The 17,890-nt window shown below is 36.1% G+C and overlaps 1 protein-coding gene across 1 annotated transcript in view; it reads right to left on the bottom strand.

The window, feature by feature from the left end:
- Positions 1 to 17,890, bottom strand: part of ME1 (malic enzyme 1, NADP(+)-dependent, cytosolic) — a gene marked incomplete at its 5' end in the record, with an annotated part of 55,981 nt that overhangs the window by 9,285 nt on the left and 28,806 nt on the right. The window contains 4 exons of the mRNA XM_008575518.1: positions 4,660 to 4,758; positions 11,930 to 12,103; positions 14,808 to 14,950; positions 16,336 to 16,441. Coding sequence (XP_008573740.1) covers positions 4,660 to 4,758; positions 11,930 to 12,103; positions 14,808 to 14,950; positions 16,336 to 16,441 — 522 coding nt within the window. The remainder of the gene's footprint in view (positions 1 to 4,659; positions 4,759 to 11,929; positions 12,104 to 14,807; positions 14,951 to 16,335; positions 16,442 to 17,890) is intronic.

Genomic DNA, 17,890 nt, shown 5'->3' with positions numbered 1-17,890 from the left:
AGTGGCTCAATGCATTATAAAACAAGAACCAAGAATATGCTGCCTACAAGAAACTCAACTAATAAAGGCACACAGTGGTTGAAAGGGAAGGGATGGAAAAAGATATCTCATAAAAATGGAGACCAAAAATGAACAAGAGTGGCTATACCTATATCAAATAAAACAGACTTTAACCCAAGAAAAGTTAAAAAAGAAAAGATAAGATTATTATATAACAACAAAAAGATCAATTCAATAAGGGGATAAAACAAGTTTAAATATACATGCACCCAACTCTGGAGCACCCAGTTATATATAAAGCAATTACTATTGGACCTAATGGAAGAGATTGACTCCAACACAATAATTGTTGGAGTCTTTAATATCTTACTTTTAGCAAAGGACAGATCATCCAGACAGAAAATTAACCAGAAAACATCAGAATTAATCTCCACTATAGGCTAACTTGATCTAATGGACATTTATAGAATATTTCATCCAACAGCTGCAGAATGCACATTCTTCTCAGCAGCACATGGAACATTCTCCAGAATAGACCATATGTTAGGACACAAGTCTAAACACGATTTTAAAAACTGAGATCATATTAACTACCTTATCCAACTAAAATGGAATAAAACTAGAAATCAACAACAAAAGGGACAGTAGAAACCATACATATCCATGGAAATTAAACAATATGCTCCTAAACAATGAGTGGGTCAAAGAAGAAATCAAGAAGGAAATTAAAAAATTGCTGGGACAGGGGAAAGCAGTTCTATGAGGGAAGTTTATAGCAATAAATACCTACATCAAAAAAGAAGACTCCAAAAAAACAGTACCTAACGTTACAACTCAAGGAGCAGGAAAAACAAGAACAAATAAAACCCCAAATCAGTAGAAAGAGAGAAATAACATAGATCAGAGAAGAAATAAATAAATTAGATATTAAAAAAATACAAAGATTGATGAAACGAGATGGTTTTTCACAAAGATAAAATCAATAAACCTTTAACATGACTAAGAAAAAAGGAGAGAAAAAGAAGTGGACATTACAACTAATACCACAGAAATACAAATGATCCTAGGAGACTACTACAAACAACTATATGTGAACAAACTGGAAAATCTAGAAGAAATGGATAAATTCCTGGACACATACAATTTACCAAAATTGAATCATGAAGAACTAGAAAACCTAAACAGACCAGTAAGGAATAATGAGATTGAAGAAGTAATGAAAAGTCTTCCAACAAAGAAAATCCCTGGACCAAATGGCTTCACTGCTGAATTCCACCAAACACTTGAGGAAGAACTAACATCAATTCTTCTCAAGCTCCTCCAAAAATTTGAAGAGGAGGGAATACCTCCAAACTCATTCTGTGAAGCCAGGCAGGATTACCCTCATACAAAAAACAGAAAAAGATACAACAAAAAAAGAAAACTACAGACCAATATCCCTAATGAACATAGATATGCAGATCCTCAATAAAATACTAGCAAACAGAATTCAGCAACACATTAAAAAGATCGTACACCATAATCAAGTGGGATTCATCCCAGGGATAAAAAAGGACAGTTCAACATATGCAAATCTATAAACGTGATACATCACATCAACAGAATTAAGGAAAAAAAATGCATGACCATTTCAATAGATGCAGATAAAATCCAGCACCTCTTCATGACGAAAACACCCAACAAGTGTAGAAGGAATGTACCTCAATGAAATAAAGGCCATATACAAAAAACCCACAGCTAAGATCATAATAAATGGATAAAAATTGGAGGCTTTGCCCACAGGATCTGGAACAAGACAAGGTTGCCAACTTTATTCAGCATAATACAAGGATCCCTACTCTAAATACATAATACTGCAAGTTCTAGCCTGTGCGATAAGGTAAGAGAAAGCAGTGAAGGGCATTCAAATTAGAAAGAAGGAAGTCAAACCATCCCTACTTGTAGATGTCATGATCATATACACAGAAAACCCTAAAGACTTCAAAAAGTTGCTAGAACTAATAAATGAATTCAGTAAAGTGGCAGGATACAAAATCAACACACAAAAATCTATAGCTTTCCTATTAAAATGAAGCAGCTGAAGAAAAAATGAAGAAAGTAATTCCATTTGCAATACTAACAAAAAAATGAAATACCTAGGAGTAAATTTAACCAAGGAGTTGAAACACCTCTACAATGAAAACTATAAAACCCTGGTGAAAAAAATTGAAGAGGACATAAATAAATGGAAAGACATCCCATGTTCATGGGTTGAAAGAATTAACATCAAAATGTCCATATTACCCAAAACAAACTACAAATTCCACACAATCCCTGTCAAAATACCAATGACATTTTTCAGAGAAATAGAGAAAAAGATCTTAAAGTTTATATGGAACCAAAAAAGACCCCATATAGCTAATATAATCTTGAATAAAAAGAACAAAGTTGGAGGCATCACACTTCCTGACTTCAAAATATACTATAATATACTATAGTAAACAAAACAGCATGGTACTGGCATAAAAACAGACAGACAGATCATGGAACAGAGTAGAGAGCACCGAAATAAACCCGCACCCCAATTGATTTCCAACAAAGTTGCCAAGAATACACAGTGGAAAAAGGACAGCCTCTTCAATAAACGGTGCTGGGAAAACTGGAGATCCACAGGCAGAAGACTGGAAATAGACACCATCTCTCATCATTCTCAAAAGCTAATATAATCTTGAATAAAAAGAACAAAGTTGGAGGCATCACACTTCCTGACTTCAAAATATACTATAATATACTATAGTAAACAAAACAGCATGGTACTGGCATAAAAACAGACAGACAGATCATGGAACAGAGTAGAGAGCACCGAAATAAACCCGCACCCCAATTGATTTCCAACAAAGTTGCCAAGAATACACAGTGGAAAAAGGACAGCCTCTTCAATAAACGGTGCTGGGAAAACTGGAGATCCACAGGCAGAAGACTGGAAATAGACACCATCTCTCATAATCAACTCAAAATTGATTAAAGACCTACGTTTAAGACTCAAAACTATGAAACTACTAGAAGGAAACATAGGGGAAAAACGGCATGAAATGGGAGTGGGCAGCACTTTTTTGGGTGTCCCTATGTTTACAAAGGCGCAGGCAACTAAAGCAAAAATACCCAAATGGGGCTACATCAAACTGAAAAGTTCCTGCACCGCAAGGGACACCATCAACTAAGTGAAGAGACAACCTACAGAATGGAAAAAAGTGATTGCCAGCTACACATCAGACAAGGGGCTAATATCCAGAATGTATAAGGAACTCAAACAACTTAACAACAAAAAACCCCCAAATAACACCATTAAGAAATGGGCAAAGGACCTCAACAGACATTTCTCAGAAGAAGACATACAAATGGTCAACATTCACATGAAAAACTGCTCAATCTCGCTAATCATCAGGGAAATGTAAATTAAAACCACAGTGAGATATCATCTCACTCCAGTTAGAGTGGCTAATATCAACAAGACAAAAAATAATAAATGCTGGCAAGGATGTGGAGAACAAGGAACTCTCCAACATCACTGGTGGGTGTATAAATTGGTACAGCCATTGTGGAAAACAGTATGGAGCTGCCTCAGAGAACTAAAAATAAATCTACCCTTCAACTCAGCTATCTCACTACTGAGTATATAACCAAAGGAAAAGAAATCAATATATCAAAAAGACACCTGCACTCCCATGCTCATTGCAGCACTATTCACAATAGCCAAGAGATGAAATCAACCTAAATGCCCATCAGTGGATGAATGGATAAAAAAACTGTGGTATATATATATACACAGTGGAATACCTCTTGGCTATTAAGAAAAAATGATATCCTATCATTTGCAGCAACATGGATGGAACTGGAAAACATCATGTAAGTGAAGTAAGTCAGGCATAAAAAGACAAATTACTGGGGCCGGCCCCGTGGCTCACTCGGGAGAGTGTGGCACTGGTAGTGCTGAGGCCACAGGTTCAGATCCTATATAGGGGTGGCCGGTGCACTGACTGGCTGAGCGTGGTGTGGACGACATAGTGCTGAGGGTTGCGATCCCCTTACTGGTCAAAAAAAAAAAAAAAAAAGATAAATACTGCATGATATCACTGAAACGTGGAGTCTTAAAAAAAAAAAAATGGTTCTCATAGAAGTAGAGTAGAATAATGTTACCAGAGGAGGGGGATAGGGGGAGGAAAAGTGGTGGACTAATGGGCACAAAATTATGCTATCTACTGTAAGTGAACCATTATGCAGTATATTGAAACAACATACTGTATCCCACAAACATGTACAAATAAATGTTAAAATATTATGAATTTAAAAAATGCATATTTAGGGCCGGCCCAGTGGCGCACTGGATAGTGCGCCGCTTGGGAAGCGCGGCGGCGCTCCCGCCCGAGGGTTCGGATCCCACATACAGACCGGTTCCCGCTCACTGGCTGAGCGAGGCGCGGGAGCAACACTGAGGGTTGCGATCCCGTTGCCGGTCCCCGGTCCGGTACGGGGGCAACACTGAGGGTTGCGATCCATTGCCGGACACGGAAAAAGACAAAAAAAAATAAATTAATTAAAAAAATAAAAAATAAAAAATAAAAAATGCATATTTAGCAAAAGAAGGAAGGAAAAATGAGATTTGAACAAGAGGGGTTTTACCTTTTCTGCAATTTTCAGAGAAACATCTCTAATGGTATTCAAAGGAGGATAAAGCCGGCCCTCTTCTAAGTGTTCATCTGACACTTGCTGAGCTATAACCTTAGAAAAAAAAGAAAGAGAAAAGAAAAAAACATTTATACTTTATACCATACAATGTGGTGATTATACAGTGGATAACTAAGTGAACGGTCACATATATGGACATGTATAGAAACCTAATTTTGTCTGCCCTTCTATCAGTGGAAACACTGAGCATATACAGATGTGGCGATTGTTGGGATCACACAATTAGTGAAAAAGATGGGAATAGAATTCAGGTTTCCGGGCCAGACCCGTGGCTCACTCGGGAGAGTGTGGCGCTAGTAGCGCCAAGGCCGTGGGTTCGGATCCTATATAGGGATGGCACTCACTGGCTGAGCGTGGCACCGTGCCGAGGGTTGTGACCACCTTGCCGGTCAGAAAAAATAAAAAATAAAATAAAATAAAATAAAGAATTCATGTTTCCTTTTAGTCCAGTTCCTTTCCTGTTATACCATGAAATGCTGGATATTTTCCAATTGATACACTAGGGTAAGAGAGAGAAAGTAAAGAAAGGAAGAGGAGGATGATAGAAGTTATGGAAAAGGACGCTGAAAGAATAGGAGGACAGTTACCCAAGGCTGAGCATGCCATTACTCCCAGCTCACATATTCTTGCACAGGAGGTAGAGCAGGAAGCTAAGAAAGCTATTTCAGAGTCATATTACAAGCAGGATTTTAATTTTACACATATTATGGATTATCTGAATCACCTAACTAGCCTCAGCATTTGCTGTCCCCAAATCATTCCCTGGTTCTAAATTAAAGTGTTTATTTGTTGAACCCTACTAAGGCAGAGAGGTAGACTCAGAAACCTTGAAATTCCTTCCAGCTCTAAGATTTTGATTAAGACTTTAGGTGAAGTGGATCTAAATCATCTTATACCTTGGCCTTTGTTCAACAGAAATGTGAATGCAGAGAGGAAGTAGAAAAACTTCAATTGCAACACTCTGAATAATTAAACATTTATTTTTCAGTATCTCTTAATATCTTTTAGATTTTTTAATCATGAAATTATTTCCAATATATTGTTTTGTTGACATTAGCAAATATGTTAGACTCTGAGCAAGCATACTAGTTGCCTGTGCCTTTGTAAACATAGGGGCACCCAAAAAAGTGCTGCCCATTCCTATTTCATGCAGTGTTTCCCCTATATTTACTTCTAGTAGTTTCATAGTTTTGGGTCTTAAACGTAGGTCTTTAATCAATTTTGAGTTGATTTTTGAGTATGGTGAGAGGTGCAGTCTAGTTCCAGTCTTTTGCATGTGGATCTCCAGCAAGCATAATACAACAGAGAAGTTTTTAAAAGTAGTTCCTGTCTTTAAGAGATTTATAATTTAGTGAAGTAACAGTGTATAGGAAGAAAAAGAAAATAGTGAAAGAGAAGACAGCCTAGGCTAAAGGTGAGATATGAGTGTTGAGAAATCTAGAGGAAGAAGGTTATGCAAAGCTTCATAGTGAGGGTGCTTGAGTCTGGAATTGAAGGAGAATTAGGAGTTAGACAAACAGGGAAGAAAGGAAGGGCATTACAGACAGAAGACACAGTCAGACTTAAGACAGAAATGTCTATGCTGGACTCAGTAAGCCCAAGTGTCCTGATCTGAGGAAGCAGAGGGTCTGTGTGGAGAAATAAGGCTTGGAGCACAGCCAATGACAAATAAGGAGTTTGGGTTACATCCTTTGAGTGACTGAAGACTTCTGACAAAGGACATTTAGACAGAGGTAGGAAAAGGAGAGAGAAGTGAAGTTACTAGCATAACTGCTATTTGATTAATACTACCTTACATATTCTACAAAAATTATAGTATATAAATATAATCACAGTATTGACCATAGTAAACTCATTGTTTAACTCATTAATTTCTTGTCTTTACACAGGATGTTGAATAAAACTTTTCCTTTACCCTAGAATTGGTGACAGGGCCCCAAACTTTGGAACAAAGAGACATTAAGTGTTCCACACTATCAGGAAGCCACCAAACAAGTGGAGCCTGCCATCATCCTCAGAGCCCACGAGATGGTGAAATCAACCCTGCCACCCCCACAACCATAGTCACCCCTGTCCAGATAAGGAGAGTTGGTGGAACTGTGAGTTAGCCCAGTGGGTAATGAATGCAGTGGCTTTTTCTTCCCTTCTTGTTGCATGTCACCCTTTCTTGAAAGCTTGAGGTGTCTTCAAGAAGGAGAGATTGGCATTCTGTGCCCCAATTAGCCTGAACAGTTATAGATATGTGTATTTAAGTAGAGCAGCAAAGAATGGGAAAGGCAGAGTCAGACAGACGGAGTGGCTGTTAGCAGTCTGCACTGCCATCAGTGGATCTGGTATAGGCTCATGAGTTTCCAAGGTTGAGTGGCCACTGCAGAGGAGGCCCATGCAGCCTGGGAGACCTGAAGAAGAGTAAAGAGACTGAGCTGGAGCCAGGCCTCCCATGTCAGGGTCCTCTGAACTCTCACACATGTGTCCCATGAGAAAGTCAGATTTGGACCCTTCCCCAGAGTGCTCGATGGCCTGAAAAGCCTAAAATAGTGGAGAATGAATAAAAAAGATGTTTGCCTTTTCTATATCCTTCCTTCCTATCTCCAAAACATCTGAAGATGTAGGCATGGATGAGAAGGGGGTGGAGGTTTTTCAGAGTCTAGCTACACACTTTCCCCCAAGCTCCCCAATGTGCTAGTGTTGGAGGAAGAGTAAAAGGAGAGTCTTCCCTGCCTGCTACTGCAGACCCCTTGTACATCAGAGAGAGATGATAATTGAATTGCATGTAAAATTTTAAACTGGGCAGATGTTTATTTATTGTTCACTAACATATCCTCAGCACCCAGAATAATGCCTAGCACATAGTAGGTACTTAATTAATACTAGTTAAATGAATGAGTGAACTGAAAGTTATGGGATCTTACCAAGACACCATTAAGAGAAAGAAAAAGGAGACTTGATATATAATTATTTAAAACAATGATTAGGGCAAAATAAAACCATTTAACGTGAATTCCACATTGAATTGAGACTATTTTTTGGCGGCTAGCTGGTATGGGGATCCAAAGAATGGGATCCTTGACCTTGGTGTTATAACACTGCACTCTTATCAGCTGAGCAAACTGGCCAGCCCTGAATTGAGACTTTTTTAAAAACCTTGTAACTCCTATGTGGCAGGTTTAAATCAGCTGAAATTCCTTAGATGTTAAAGCAAAAACGTCTGTGCATATCTAGTATCCTTAATTCATTGGATAGGGAAAAAATAAGTAGCACAATGCTGAAAATGTTGAATAACATAGTGGTTGAAGACTCAGGCTCTTGCAGAAAGTAGGCCTATGTTTCAATCCTGATTCAACCAATTACTATCTGTTTGAATTTGGGCAAACTAATTACTTTTCTAAGCCTCAGTTTCCTCATAAGTAATTCAGAACTAATAACAGTTCCTAATTCACAGGACTAAATGAAATAAATGTCAGCAAATAATTTACCACAGTGTCTGTCAAAGTAAGTGTTCAGTGAATCTTAGCTGTTTAATTTTAAAAAGAACAAATATGCAGCCGACATGGAAAAGTGGAAGTAAAATAGCTCTGGAGGTCAAATCTAGCTCTACAATGTACTAGCTTATTAGCTATCTGATTTGGGTCCAAGTTCTATAACCAATCAACTTCAAATTTTTTCAACTGCTTATATAATATAACATGTATATTGCACCTATCACCACTGGCACATTGCTGGCATTCAACATCATTGATTTTATTTCTAGAATGCTACATAAATGTCATTTTAAAGAGATTAGGGATAGTTAAAAGATGGCCGAGTAAAGAAGAATCATTCTAAATCCTCGCTTTCCATGTGTGTCTGTCACAGAGAGAAAGAGAGCCAAGAAATTGTGGAACTGGTCAAGTAACAAACAGGTGACCATGAGGAGCCTCACTAAAATATAAGGGATAGATTCAGGTGGTAAACGGATCCTAGGCTCACTCTCATCTATTGACTCATTCACTCAAAAACTATTTGCTGCCTTTGATGTGCTGTGGGTTTCTCTAACTACACTGTGGCTGATCTCAAATAATTTCTCTCTGTTTCATTCTAACAATGTTACAGTGACTGGGTTTTCATTTATCCAGTGAATTAAGAGACTCGAAGGTCCCCCAGATGCTGCTGTCTCTGATGACCATCTCTCGTGTCCTCTGGGCAGATATTAGAAAAAGGTGGAGGAGAGCATATGAGAAGACACCAGCAGGTGATTCAGGAGGAGTGGGGTGAAGACAGGAAGCCAGGGTTTGTCTCCTAGGTGTGAAAAGGAGATGAGGATTCTGTTCCCAGGCTACACTGAAGACTACTAAGGTCCAGGAGGGCTGACCCAGAGGAGCATTGTGTGCTGTCATCAGAGGTCCAGACGACTGTGCACAGTGTCAGGAAAGCCAAAATTATCCAGAAATAGTCTTTGGGATTGTTGCCAATCCATGAGATTTCTAGTTCCATAAGAAATACAACTAGTATTTATGACAACAATCTTAACAGTTTTTAAATTTGGGGTTGCCAAACAAAAAATTCACCTAGATCTCCTACATGTTACTTTCGTTTACTACAAAATGTACTCCAGACAAGAAGGACTTCATTCTTTATACCCTCTGACAGTGAGTGTCTGTGGTATTGTATTTATTCTTCTTGCTAAGATATATGACTAGTTCTAGTTAATTCAACTCAGTAAGTATTTACTAAGTGTCTGCTTTGTGCTTAGCATTGTGCCACGTGCTACTGGAGTTTTGAAAGAAATATATAAAAGACTCTCTGTCTTTAAAGAAGATATTCTACAATTTAATTATAGAGGCAACAATTAATCTCTTAAAATATGAAGCTCTCAAGAGCATAATATAACTAGGAATAAAATTAAAAGTTGAAGTGTTTAATAAAGACAGCCGTGGCTAAGGATAAAGATCAAGATGAGCCAGACTTGTCACAAAAGGATTCAAGGATGAGACAGGATTTAAGCAGTTCCCTGAAAGACAGGCTTAGATAGGTGGAGAATAATTCTCAAGGCTTTCCAGGTGGGATAAGAGATAAAGCAGTTACACAGGTGTTCATATGCATGGTGTGTTGTACAGCTATGGGATAAGGAAGAATAAAAAGGTCAGGCTTGTAAGCTTTGATGCCTGGGTTAGAAGGGGGTGTCACTAATAGAAATGTGAATGTTGAGGGCAAGGGAAGATGACAAGTATGGTTTTAAACATGTTGTATTTAAGGACACTGCAGAGCATTTCTGTGGAATCATCCAGTAGATAGCTGGAAATATGGTAAAAGATCAGAATACAGATACACCGATTTGGCCACTGTTAGAATGAAGATAATGGAAACAAATGAATGGATAATATCTTTGAAATCATAAGAAAAAAGAAGGAAAAAGGTGGGAACAAAAAAATGAATGCTAGAAAAGAAGCTCTTAGTTAAAAGGGAGATGAAAAGGAGACAAAGAAAACAATAATTGAGGTGGTATGAAAAACAGGAATGTTGTGTTGAAGCCTAAGAGAAAAAGTGGAAAGATGTAGCCAGAGAGATCACCAGCTATGATAAGAGTAACATTATTGACATCACCACGTTTTATTTTTCTCTTCAAAATTTTTTGGTAGTAATTATTATTTTTCCAGGAGAGTAAACTGAAAATATTTTTCATGAAATTTGTCACTAGAGGGTGCTAGAGTTATTTAGGAAAAAAAAAAAAAAAAAACAAAGGCAACTGCAAGTAAAAGTTTTTTTTTTTTGACCGGTAAGGGGATCGCAACCCTCGGCATGGTGTGGTCTGCATCACGCTCAGCCAGTGAGTGCACCGGCCATCCCTATATAGGATCCGAACCCGTGGCCTCAGCGCTACCAGCACCGCACTCTCCCGAGTGAGCCACAGGGCCGGCCCAGAGATCATTTTTTTAAATCTTCAAATGAGCCTATTCTAAAAGACAATGATTACATTTTCTTTAATGTAAAAACAGCTTTTAAAATGGTCTCTTAGTAATTACATATATACTTATGTTTAACAACTTTTTTTTAGTTAAAGAAAACCTGAGAGATCAGCTGTCATCCTTTTAATACAGTGTAGAAAAATATAGAAACCGAACACTCTAGCTCTCAGACATCTGTTCTCACAGAATGATGTCAAGTGCTAACCACTGGTACTAAGCTGCTTTAGATCATATCAAATAAGAATCTTTGTCTGTATTGTTGGGGTTCCTCTTCACAATGGAAAGAATAGCATGTTTGCAGAATAAAAATGTTTGAATGTTAATCGAGTTTTATTTGGTTCGCTATAATGTTGTACAGTGGTTTAATTTTAAGAGGAAAAATTCACTCAATTTTCTTGTTCATGAGTTGCATCCTGTTCAAATCTGAATACATGATATCAACCAGATGAACATTCTGACTATCAAAAGCCTGTGATTTTACAAATATATGCCCAATCACTCTATCACCATGCTGAGGTTCAGGGAGCAAGGAGAACTGATGGGAACATGCAACTCATGATATCTCTTGTAACATGAATAATTATGCCCTTTGTCTCAGTCCTAAAAGTTTCATGTCTTTTGCCAGTATCTATGAAACCGTGGCTAACTTCTTATCTTGCAATAGGGTATAATCTCACATCTTTCACAGTTCTTGACAGTACCAGATTCCCTAGTGGGCCTGGTCTGTGATGAAAGAATCTTTCCTGAAAGCCTAGATGAGAGCCCACTTCTCCCGTCCTTTAAATGATTTTATAAACACCTAATTCCATATTTTAATTTCATTTCTGTTCAAATATTAGAGTGGTTTCTGTTTTCTGCACTTAACCCTGAAGGTTACAGACTTTCATTTTAAACCTTCAGAATTCCACTATTTAGAAAGATTCTCAATGGAGAAATATTTACCACTTAATCACCATTTGGAAACAATATTTTTAATTGTCTCATTACTGTCACAGAATTTCATCAGATGTGTGAAGATAAAAGAGGGCCTCTTTTAAGAAAACAAAACATAATTTTTCTAATGGCTATTGAAGAAAAGTCTTTCACTAGTGATTCAATATGAGCCAGCTTCCCATCCATTACTCTCCAACTATGAAGATTTCCTCTTCAGATTCTACTTCTAGAGAGTGAGCTGACGTGCTAGATAAAACATTAGACAACCTAGGCTGAGCACACTTGATACTTTATAGTTTTGGTGAACTTAGAGTATTTTATAATACCTCAGCAGTAGTGAGAAAGATGTGATCTGTGATGTGCCTCAATCCACATGCCACAACACCAAGAGCAACTCCAGGGAACACATAGGCATTGTTGCCTTGACCAGGATATAGGGTCCGTCCATTTGGAAGAGTGACGGGATCAAAAGGACTGCCACTGGCAAAAATTGCACGCCCCTATAACACAGACACATACAACTAACTTTAAAAAGAAGCAGGATATTTTAAAACAAATGTATCATAAAAGAACTACCTCATAGCCAAAATAATGAGTTCTTAAAAAGAAGCCTAATTTTTCACCAACTTCCTAGTTAAGTCTAGGAAAGCTTTTGCGATGTTGGACAACAATTCTGGAATGGGTGATTATTACTGTTCTCTATCTTACTCTTTATTCCTAGGAGAAGTATACAAAATATAGGATACCCTAAGACCATCACCCTGTTCTCTGTAGTGGTCCAACCCATAGGCCCGTTAACCAATTCTACATAGGCTTCAAATGATAGACCTGAAGATTAAAAAAAGACAGATTAATATCAGAGTATTAGAAATAATGACATTTTAGGTTAGAGTTTAGGATCAACACTTTCCCAATGTAATGACTGGGGCAAACTATATATTCCTATACTGTAAAGTTATATGAAAAATCACATAGGAAACAAACTCATCAGCACAGGTGGAATTATCAAATAATAGAAAGATTATGTTATCAATAAATTTCAACAATGTCTTCATTTTTCCTAGTATTAATATTTTGCCGTAATCATTTTGAGGAAACTCACGTATTACATACTTCAAGAAGGCATTAACTTAAAGCCTGTTAGTACATTTTATACTGCTAATCAGAAGAAGAGCATTTGTCTAATCTGTGAGGGTGAGAGTGGCGATATACTTGAAAGTATTAAGGCTTCAAGTAGGAAAAGGAACACTGAAAAAATAAAGCATTTTGCAGTATAAGAAATCCATTTGAAAATCTAAAGCACCAAATCCCCAAAGCATAGTTTAAATGATGACAAAATGGGCTATAACTTTCATACCTCTTAGATCTAGGGTCAAGATCTATTATGATATTAATAATATTAACTTAATATTCATTTTAAACATGTCATAATATACCTTTTGGTTCTTTTAAAAGTTGTATAATATAAAATTCAACCTTCTTCAGGACATAAAAAGATGAAAATAGATGAGAGAGAAAATAGAAATTCTCAATTAGTTTCTATAAGACACTTATATTTTACAGACTTAGGTTTTGTTTTCAGACAAGTCTGATACCTGAAGCTTTGTTTAGCAGATAAAACATTTCATTACAAACAACTTTCTAATGGAACTAAATTATTGTTTCATATATGAAGGGCTTTAAAAATTATATTTGACAAAGAGGCCTGCAACATTATATATCACCCTCCTCCCCTTCATTCCCATTCTTCCTGCCTATCTTTCTATAGTTACAATATGTTATGGAGGAATGGCATTAAATAAATGACAGTAGTTGCTAAACATTCTCATACCTATGTATTGTTAATATGGAAAAGGAAATCTCCCTACACCATTTTTGGAATATATTTTTCATGATTCAGTAATCTTTTTGTATATTAACCTTTCCTAACTATCTTTCATCTGTGCCTGCAGTAGCTGAAACTCATATCTAGCAATTGTAGACCTTTCCTCTTCCTATAATCCTTCGGCCAAACCAGTGTCCAAATTTTCAGCCTCAAAATGACTTTCAATGTTTTATGTATAAAAGCATCAAACATTAGGCAAGATCACAGGAAACAATTTTAAAATTCAAATTTTAAAACTAACATATATTCGGCTAATTTTGTTTATGTGTATTACGGATGAGTCTCTAAACCGTTGAGGCCTACTGAGATATATTAAGACAAAATAATTAACTAAACACTTGTTTATTATGTGCTACCATGTGCAAGGCACCATGCTAAAATTTTGTTACTGCTTAAAGGGTTTTTTTTTTTTTGCTTTAAAGATTCAAGGACTATTGAAGAATGTGAGGCAAATTCCTCAATCCAGATATGAGATAAAAATTAAAATTAGTGAGAACATTGATGCCATCCCAAGTAAGAGATATAAACAACTGAGTGGCTCATTGCCAAAAAGTCATTAATTCTAGTACTGTAATAAGCATTTAAGGATATATTATTGAAGACGTAGAGCTATCATATTCTGATATGTGCAAAGTGACATAACTTTGTGTCATATTTACCTTCTCTAGTTCATTTTGAATTTATTTCTAACATAAAAGTTTTAAATAGATATGACTCAATTTTGTGGTAATGATATTTCAAGTCTTTGAAGGAAAAAAGGCTCTTGTCAACATATCAGTAAAATATATATCAGTACAAACACAGTATAAAATAAAGCACTTTTTTTGAAACAGTAAAGTACTGAAGCATTGAGGACTCCTATCCCAACCTGGCTAGATGTCAAGACAGCTGCCCAAATGCCCCACCCATGGCATCAAAATCCAAACCCAGGATTTAGCAGGGCAAAAATAAGACTGTGGTTTTATTCTGTATGCTTCAATGTTTGGAAATAGCTAGTTAAAAGCTACTTTATAATAAGCATTTAGAACCAAGCTTTTTCCTTTTTATTTAACTTTTATGTTTAAATCTTAGATACTTCCAAATCACTTGAGGAAAATTAACACTAAAAAATTACAAAGTTTATTTTATTTTGTTGAATAAGAGAATTTATATAATAACATTCTAGAAAAGGAAATAGTTCATATCCCTCTTACCTGTTCACTTTTCATCTTGGCTGCGTAATTTTTAAAAGTTAAGTGGTCAGTGTCTTAGATTTCCTAGACCTCCCTACAATGAATCAAATTTTGATGATTAAAATATCAATTATACTTTTGCTTTACCTTAGTTATTTTATAGCACTGCTCTGCAGAACATTCTGCTTTGCTAGTTGGATTACTCAAAGCAAAAATAATAGGCCGTTCATTGAAAGCAGCCATATCTTGGAGAATTTGTTCTGAGAACGCACCACCAATTGCAGCAACTCCTAATGAAGAAATGAGAAACCAGTTATTAGTACTATCATTGGTTAATTCATCCAAGAAGCCCATGTCAAAAAACAATGAGATATGTCAGGTCATTTTCTAATAGATCCTAAACAAAATATAGAATATCTGTATTAAAGTATAGTGATAAAAATAGTCTGTGAATGCCAACAATCTTTAGGGTCACAATCTACAAGTATTTATAAAAATTACAGATATAACATTTGACTCATAATACACTGAGTTAACGGCCAGTCACGTGGAATTTTGATTACAGGCATTTGTACCAGGAAATTAAAATCTGTTCAATATATATACTCTCTCTATGAACAATCCTATATTTCAGTCTGTCAGGCTATAAAGCAATTATGATTTTACAAACCAATGCTAACATTTAAGGCAATCATCTGATTTAATTGAAAAATTGAAGTATCATTCATTGAAAGAATTTTAACAGAAGAATAAAGCAATTAGCATAATGGAAATAAAAACTGGTAAGATTACTGAAAGAACATATTTTGTAAAAACAATACTAAAAGCTTAGTATAGTTCCTGTCATGGAGTAAGTAGTTTTTTTATTGTAGTTATCATTATTCTCAATAATGTCATCTGTTTCACAAGAGCTTCTAGGCATAGAGTATGATAAAAAGTAAAGACCAACATTATACACATGCAAAATAAAGGATAAAGTTCCAAAACTTCCGTTGAGTTTTTTAACCACATTAAATTTGACCTTATTAAACATCTTACTGTGTACATGCAATGTGTAAGTACTGTGTTAAGTAGTATGAGGAATACAAAGATAGGTAAGATGTGATCCCTACCTTCCAGGAGGGTCTAGTTCAGTGTTTCTTAGCCTCAGCACTATTGACATTTTGGGCTGTATAATTCCTTACTACAGGGCTGGCTGTCCTGTGCACTGCGGGATATTTAGCAGCATCCCTGGCTTCTACCCCCCAGGTGACAGTAGCTCCTACCTTCTCCCTAACCTCCCCCTCCCAGTTAACAACAACTAAAAACATTTCCACACATTGCCAAATGTTCTCTGGGAGGCAAAATCTCTCCTGTTTGAGAACCATCATCTGTCTGGAGTAATCAAGCCTGAAAATGTGCTAAATATGCCAAGTATTAGCAGGCTGACAGAGTCAGCAGAAGAAGCCACACACTTCAGCTAGGATCAGTAAGAGTAAAGAAGACAACACTGAAATTACAAATCTATGTGTCTATGGGGTACTGCTGCTTGAGTGAATGTGTAATTTTGTTTGTAAATTCCAAGGGTTAGAATTCCAAAAACAATAAATTATGCCTCAAGAACAGGTAGTAAGGGAAAACCAATCAGGCCAAAATGGGAAGTCGGGGGCAGGGAGTAGGGAGGAGAAAAATTTACCTATGAGGGCAGTTGGTTTTATTTCTTGAACAATGGCTTCTAGGTTCTTCATTTCTTCATGTTCATGGGCAAACTTCTCCTTCTCTTGTGTTAAGGAAGCACGTCCCTAAGTAAAGCAAATAAGAAGAAATGACAAATCTGCCAAATATATGTGAGTCAAATAAATCTCAGAATTTTATATATATTACCAGTATGCTTAACATTTCTACGTACTATGTGTTCTAGCTATTCTTAAAGACTCTTTTCCAACTGTCAGAGTATTATTTCATTAATTCTTTCAACAAATATTTGTGTGTCAGCCAATGTTCTAAGCAATGGGGATATAACAGTGAACAAAACAAAGTCTCTCCCTCATTTAATTATTTAATACCAAAAATCCTAATTCTACAAACATTTATGAGACACTAGCATTAACAGATGGTAATGCAAAGTATCACTTGAATAACAATATGTTTACTACACATTATTTCTGTTGTATAGCAGAGTCTCAGAATCTAGAGTTGGCTTTAGTTGCAGCACTCCCCATTTATGTACCATTGATTAAGAATTGAACATGAATCCGTATTTATATCATCATAATCGTTAGATTTTCTGAATAAGTGCTAGCTTTATATGCTTTTGTCTGAATGTTTTGATTATGAATATCCTATGCATTGTCTAGGAAACATCTAATTATAATATTTTTGCTACAAACTTTTAGGATATGTTTACATAATAAATCACTGCCTAACTTTATATAAAGTTAGTTATTTTCATATATTTTGTTTGATCCTCTCAACAACTTTGAGAAGTAAGGCAAGTATAATTAGAGTCATTTTGTATATCAGGAAAATGAAGTTCAGAGATATTAAATGATTACTCAAAGCAAGGCATCATACTCAAAAGTCTTTCCAGGATAGCAGAGAACTGCCCTGGAGAAAAGGCTTTACAAATGGCATGTGTCAGATTGTTTGCAAATGGTTAGTTCTGAAGATGGTACAGTTTTCTTGCTTTAAAAGGTTACTGTCATTTTGTTTGCTTTTAAAAGCAATACACTGAACTATAGAAAATTTGAAACATATGAATCTCTTTGTGCTTGTTTCCTCCTCTATAAATAAGGATAACAGGAATTTCTACCTTATCGTGTTGTTTGTAGGTTAAAAGAAATAATACATGTAAAACACTTGGGACCATGCCTGGTTTATAACAAGAGCTCAATACTAGTTATTGTTATAATTTAAATTATTATGAAAAAGGAAAAAAATCGTAACTCCAGCGCCTATAATTTCGGTACATTTTCTTCTAGTGTCTAATAAGTGCAATTTTTGCACCACTGTTTCCCATTGTAAGAATGACATTAGGTTGGATGGCTTCCTAAAAACAGCATTCACCATTAGTCATTTCTTGGTTCTCAAAGTTTGTTATCTTTTCTCCCTGTACATCAAAATATACTACATCTCAGACACTGTAAAAAAGAATTTTAATTCACACACAATCAAATTTGAAGCCTACTGTTTCATATTCACTTTAGCAGAGAACATTCTAGTCTCTAGTAATATTGTTAAATATTTTTAGT

The sequence above is a fragment of the Galeopterus variegatus genome, unplaced genomic scaffold, assembly GCF_000696425.1.
Source record: "Galeopterus variegatus unplaced genomic scaffold, G_variegatus-3.0.2 Scaffold1202, whole genome shotgun sequence".
NCBI classification, from domain to species: Eukaryota; Metazoa; Chordata; class Mammalia; order Dermoptera; family Cynocephalidae; genus Galeopterus; species Galeopterus variegatus.
Note: the sequence above shows the minus strand (reverse complement) of the source record. Positions and strands in the feature narration are given on the sequence as shown.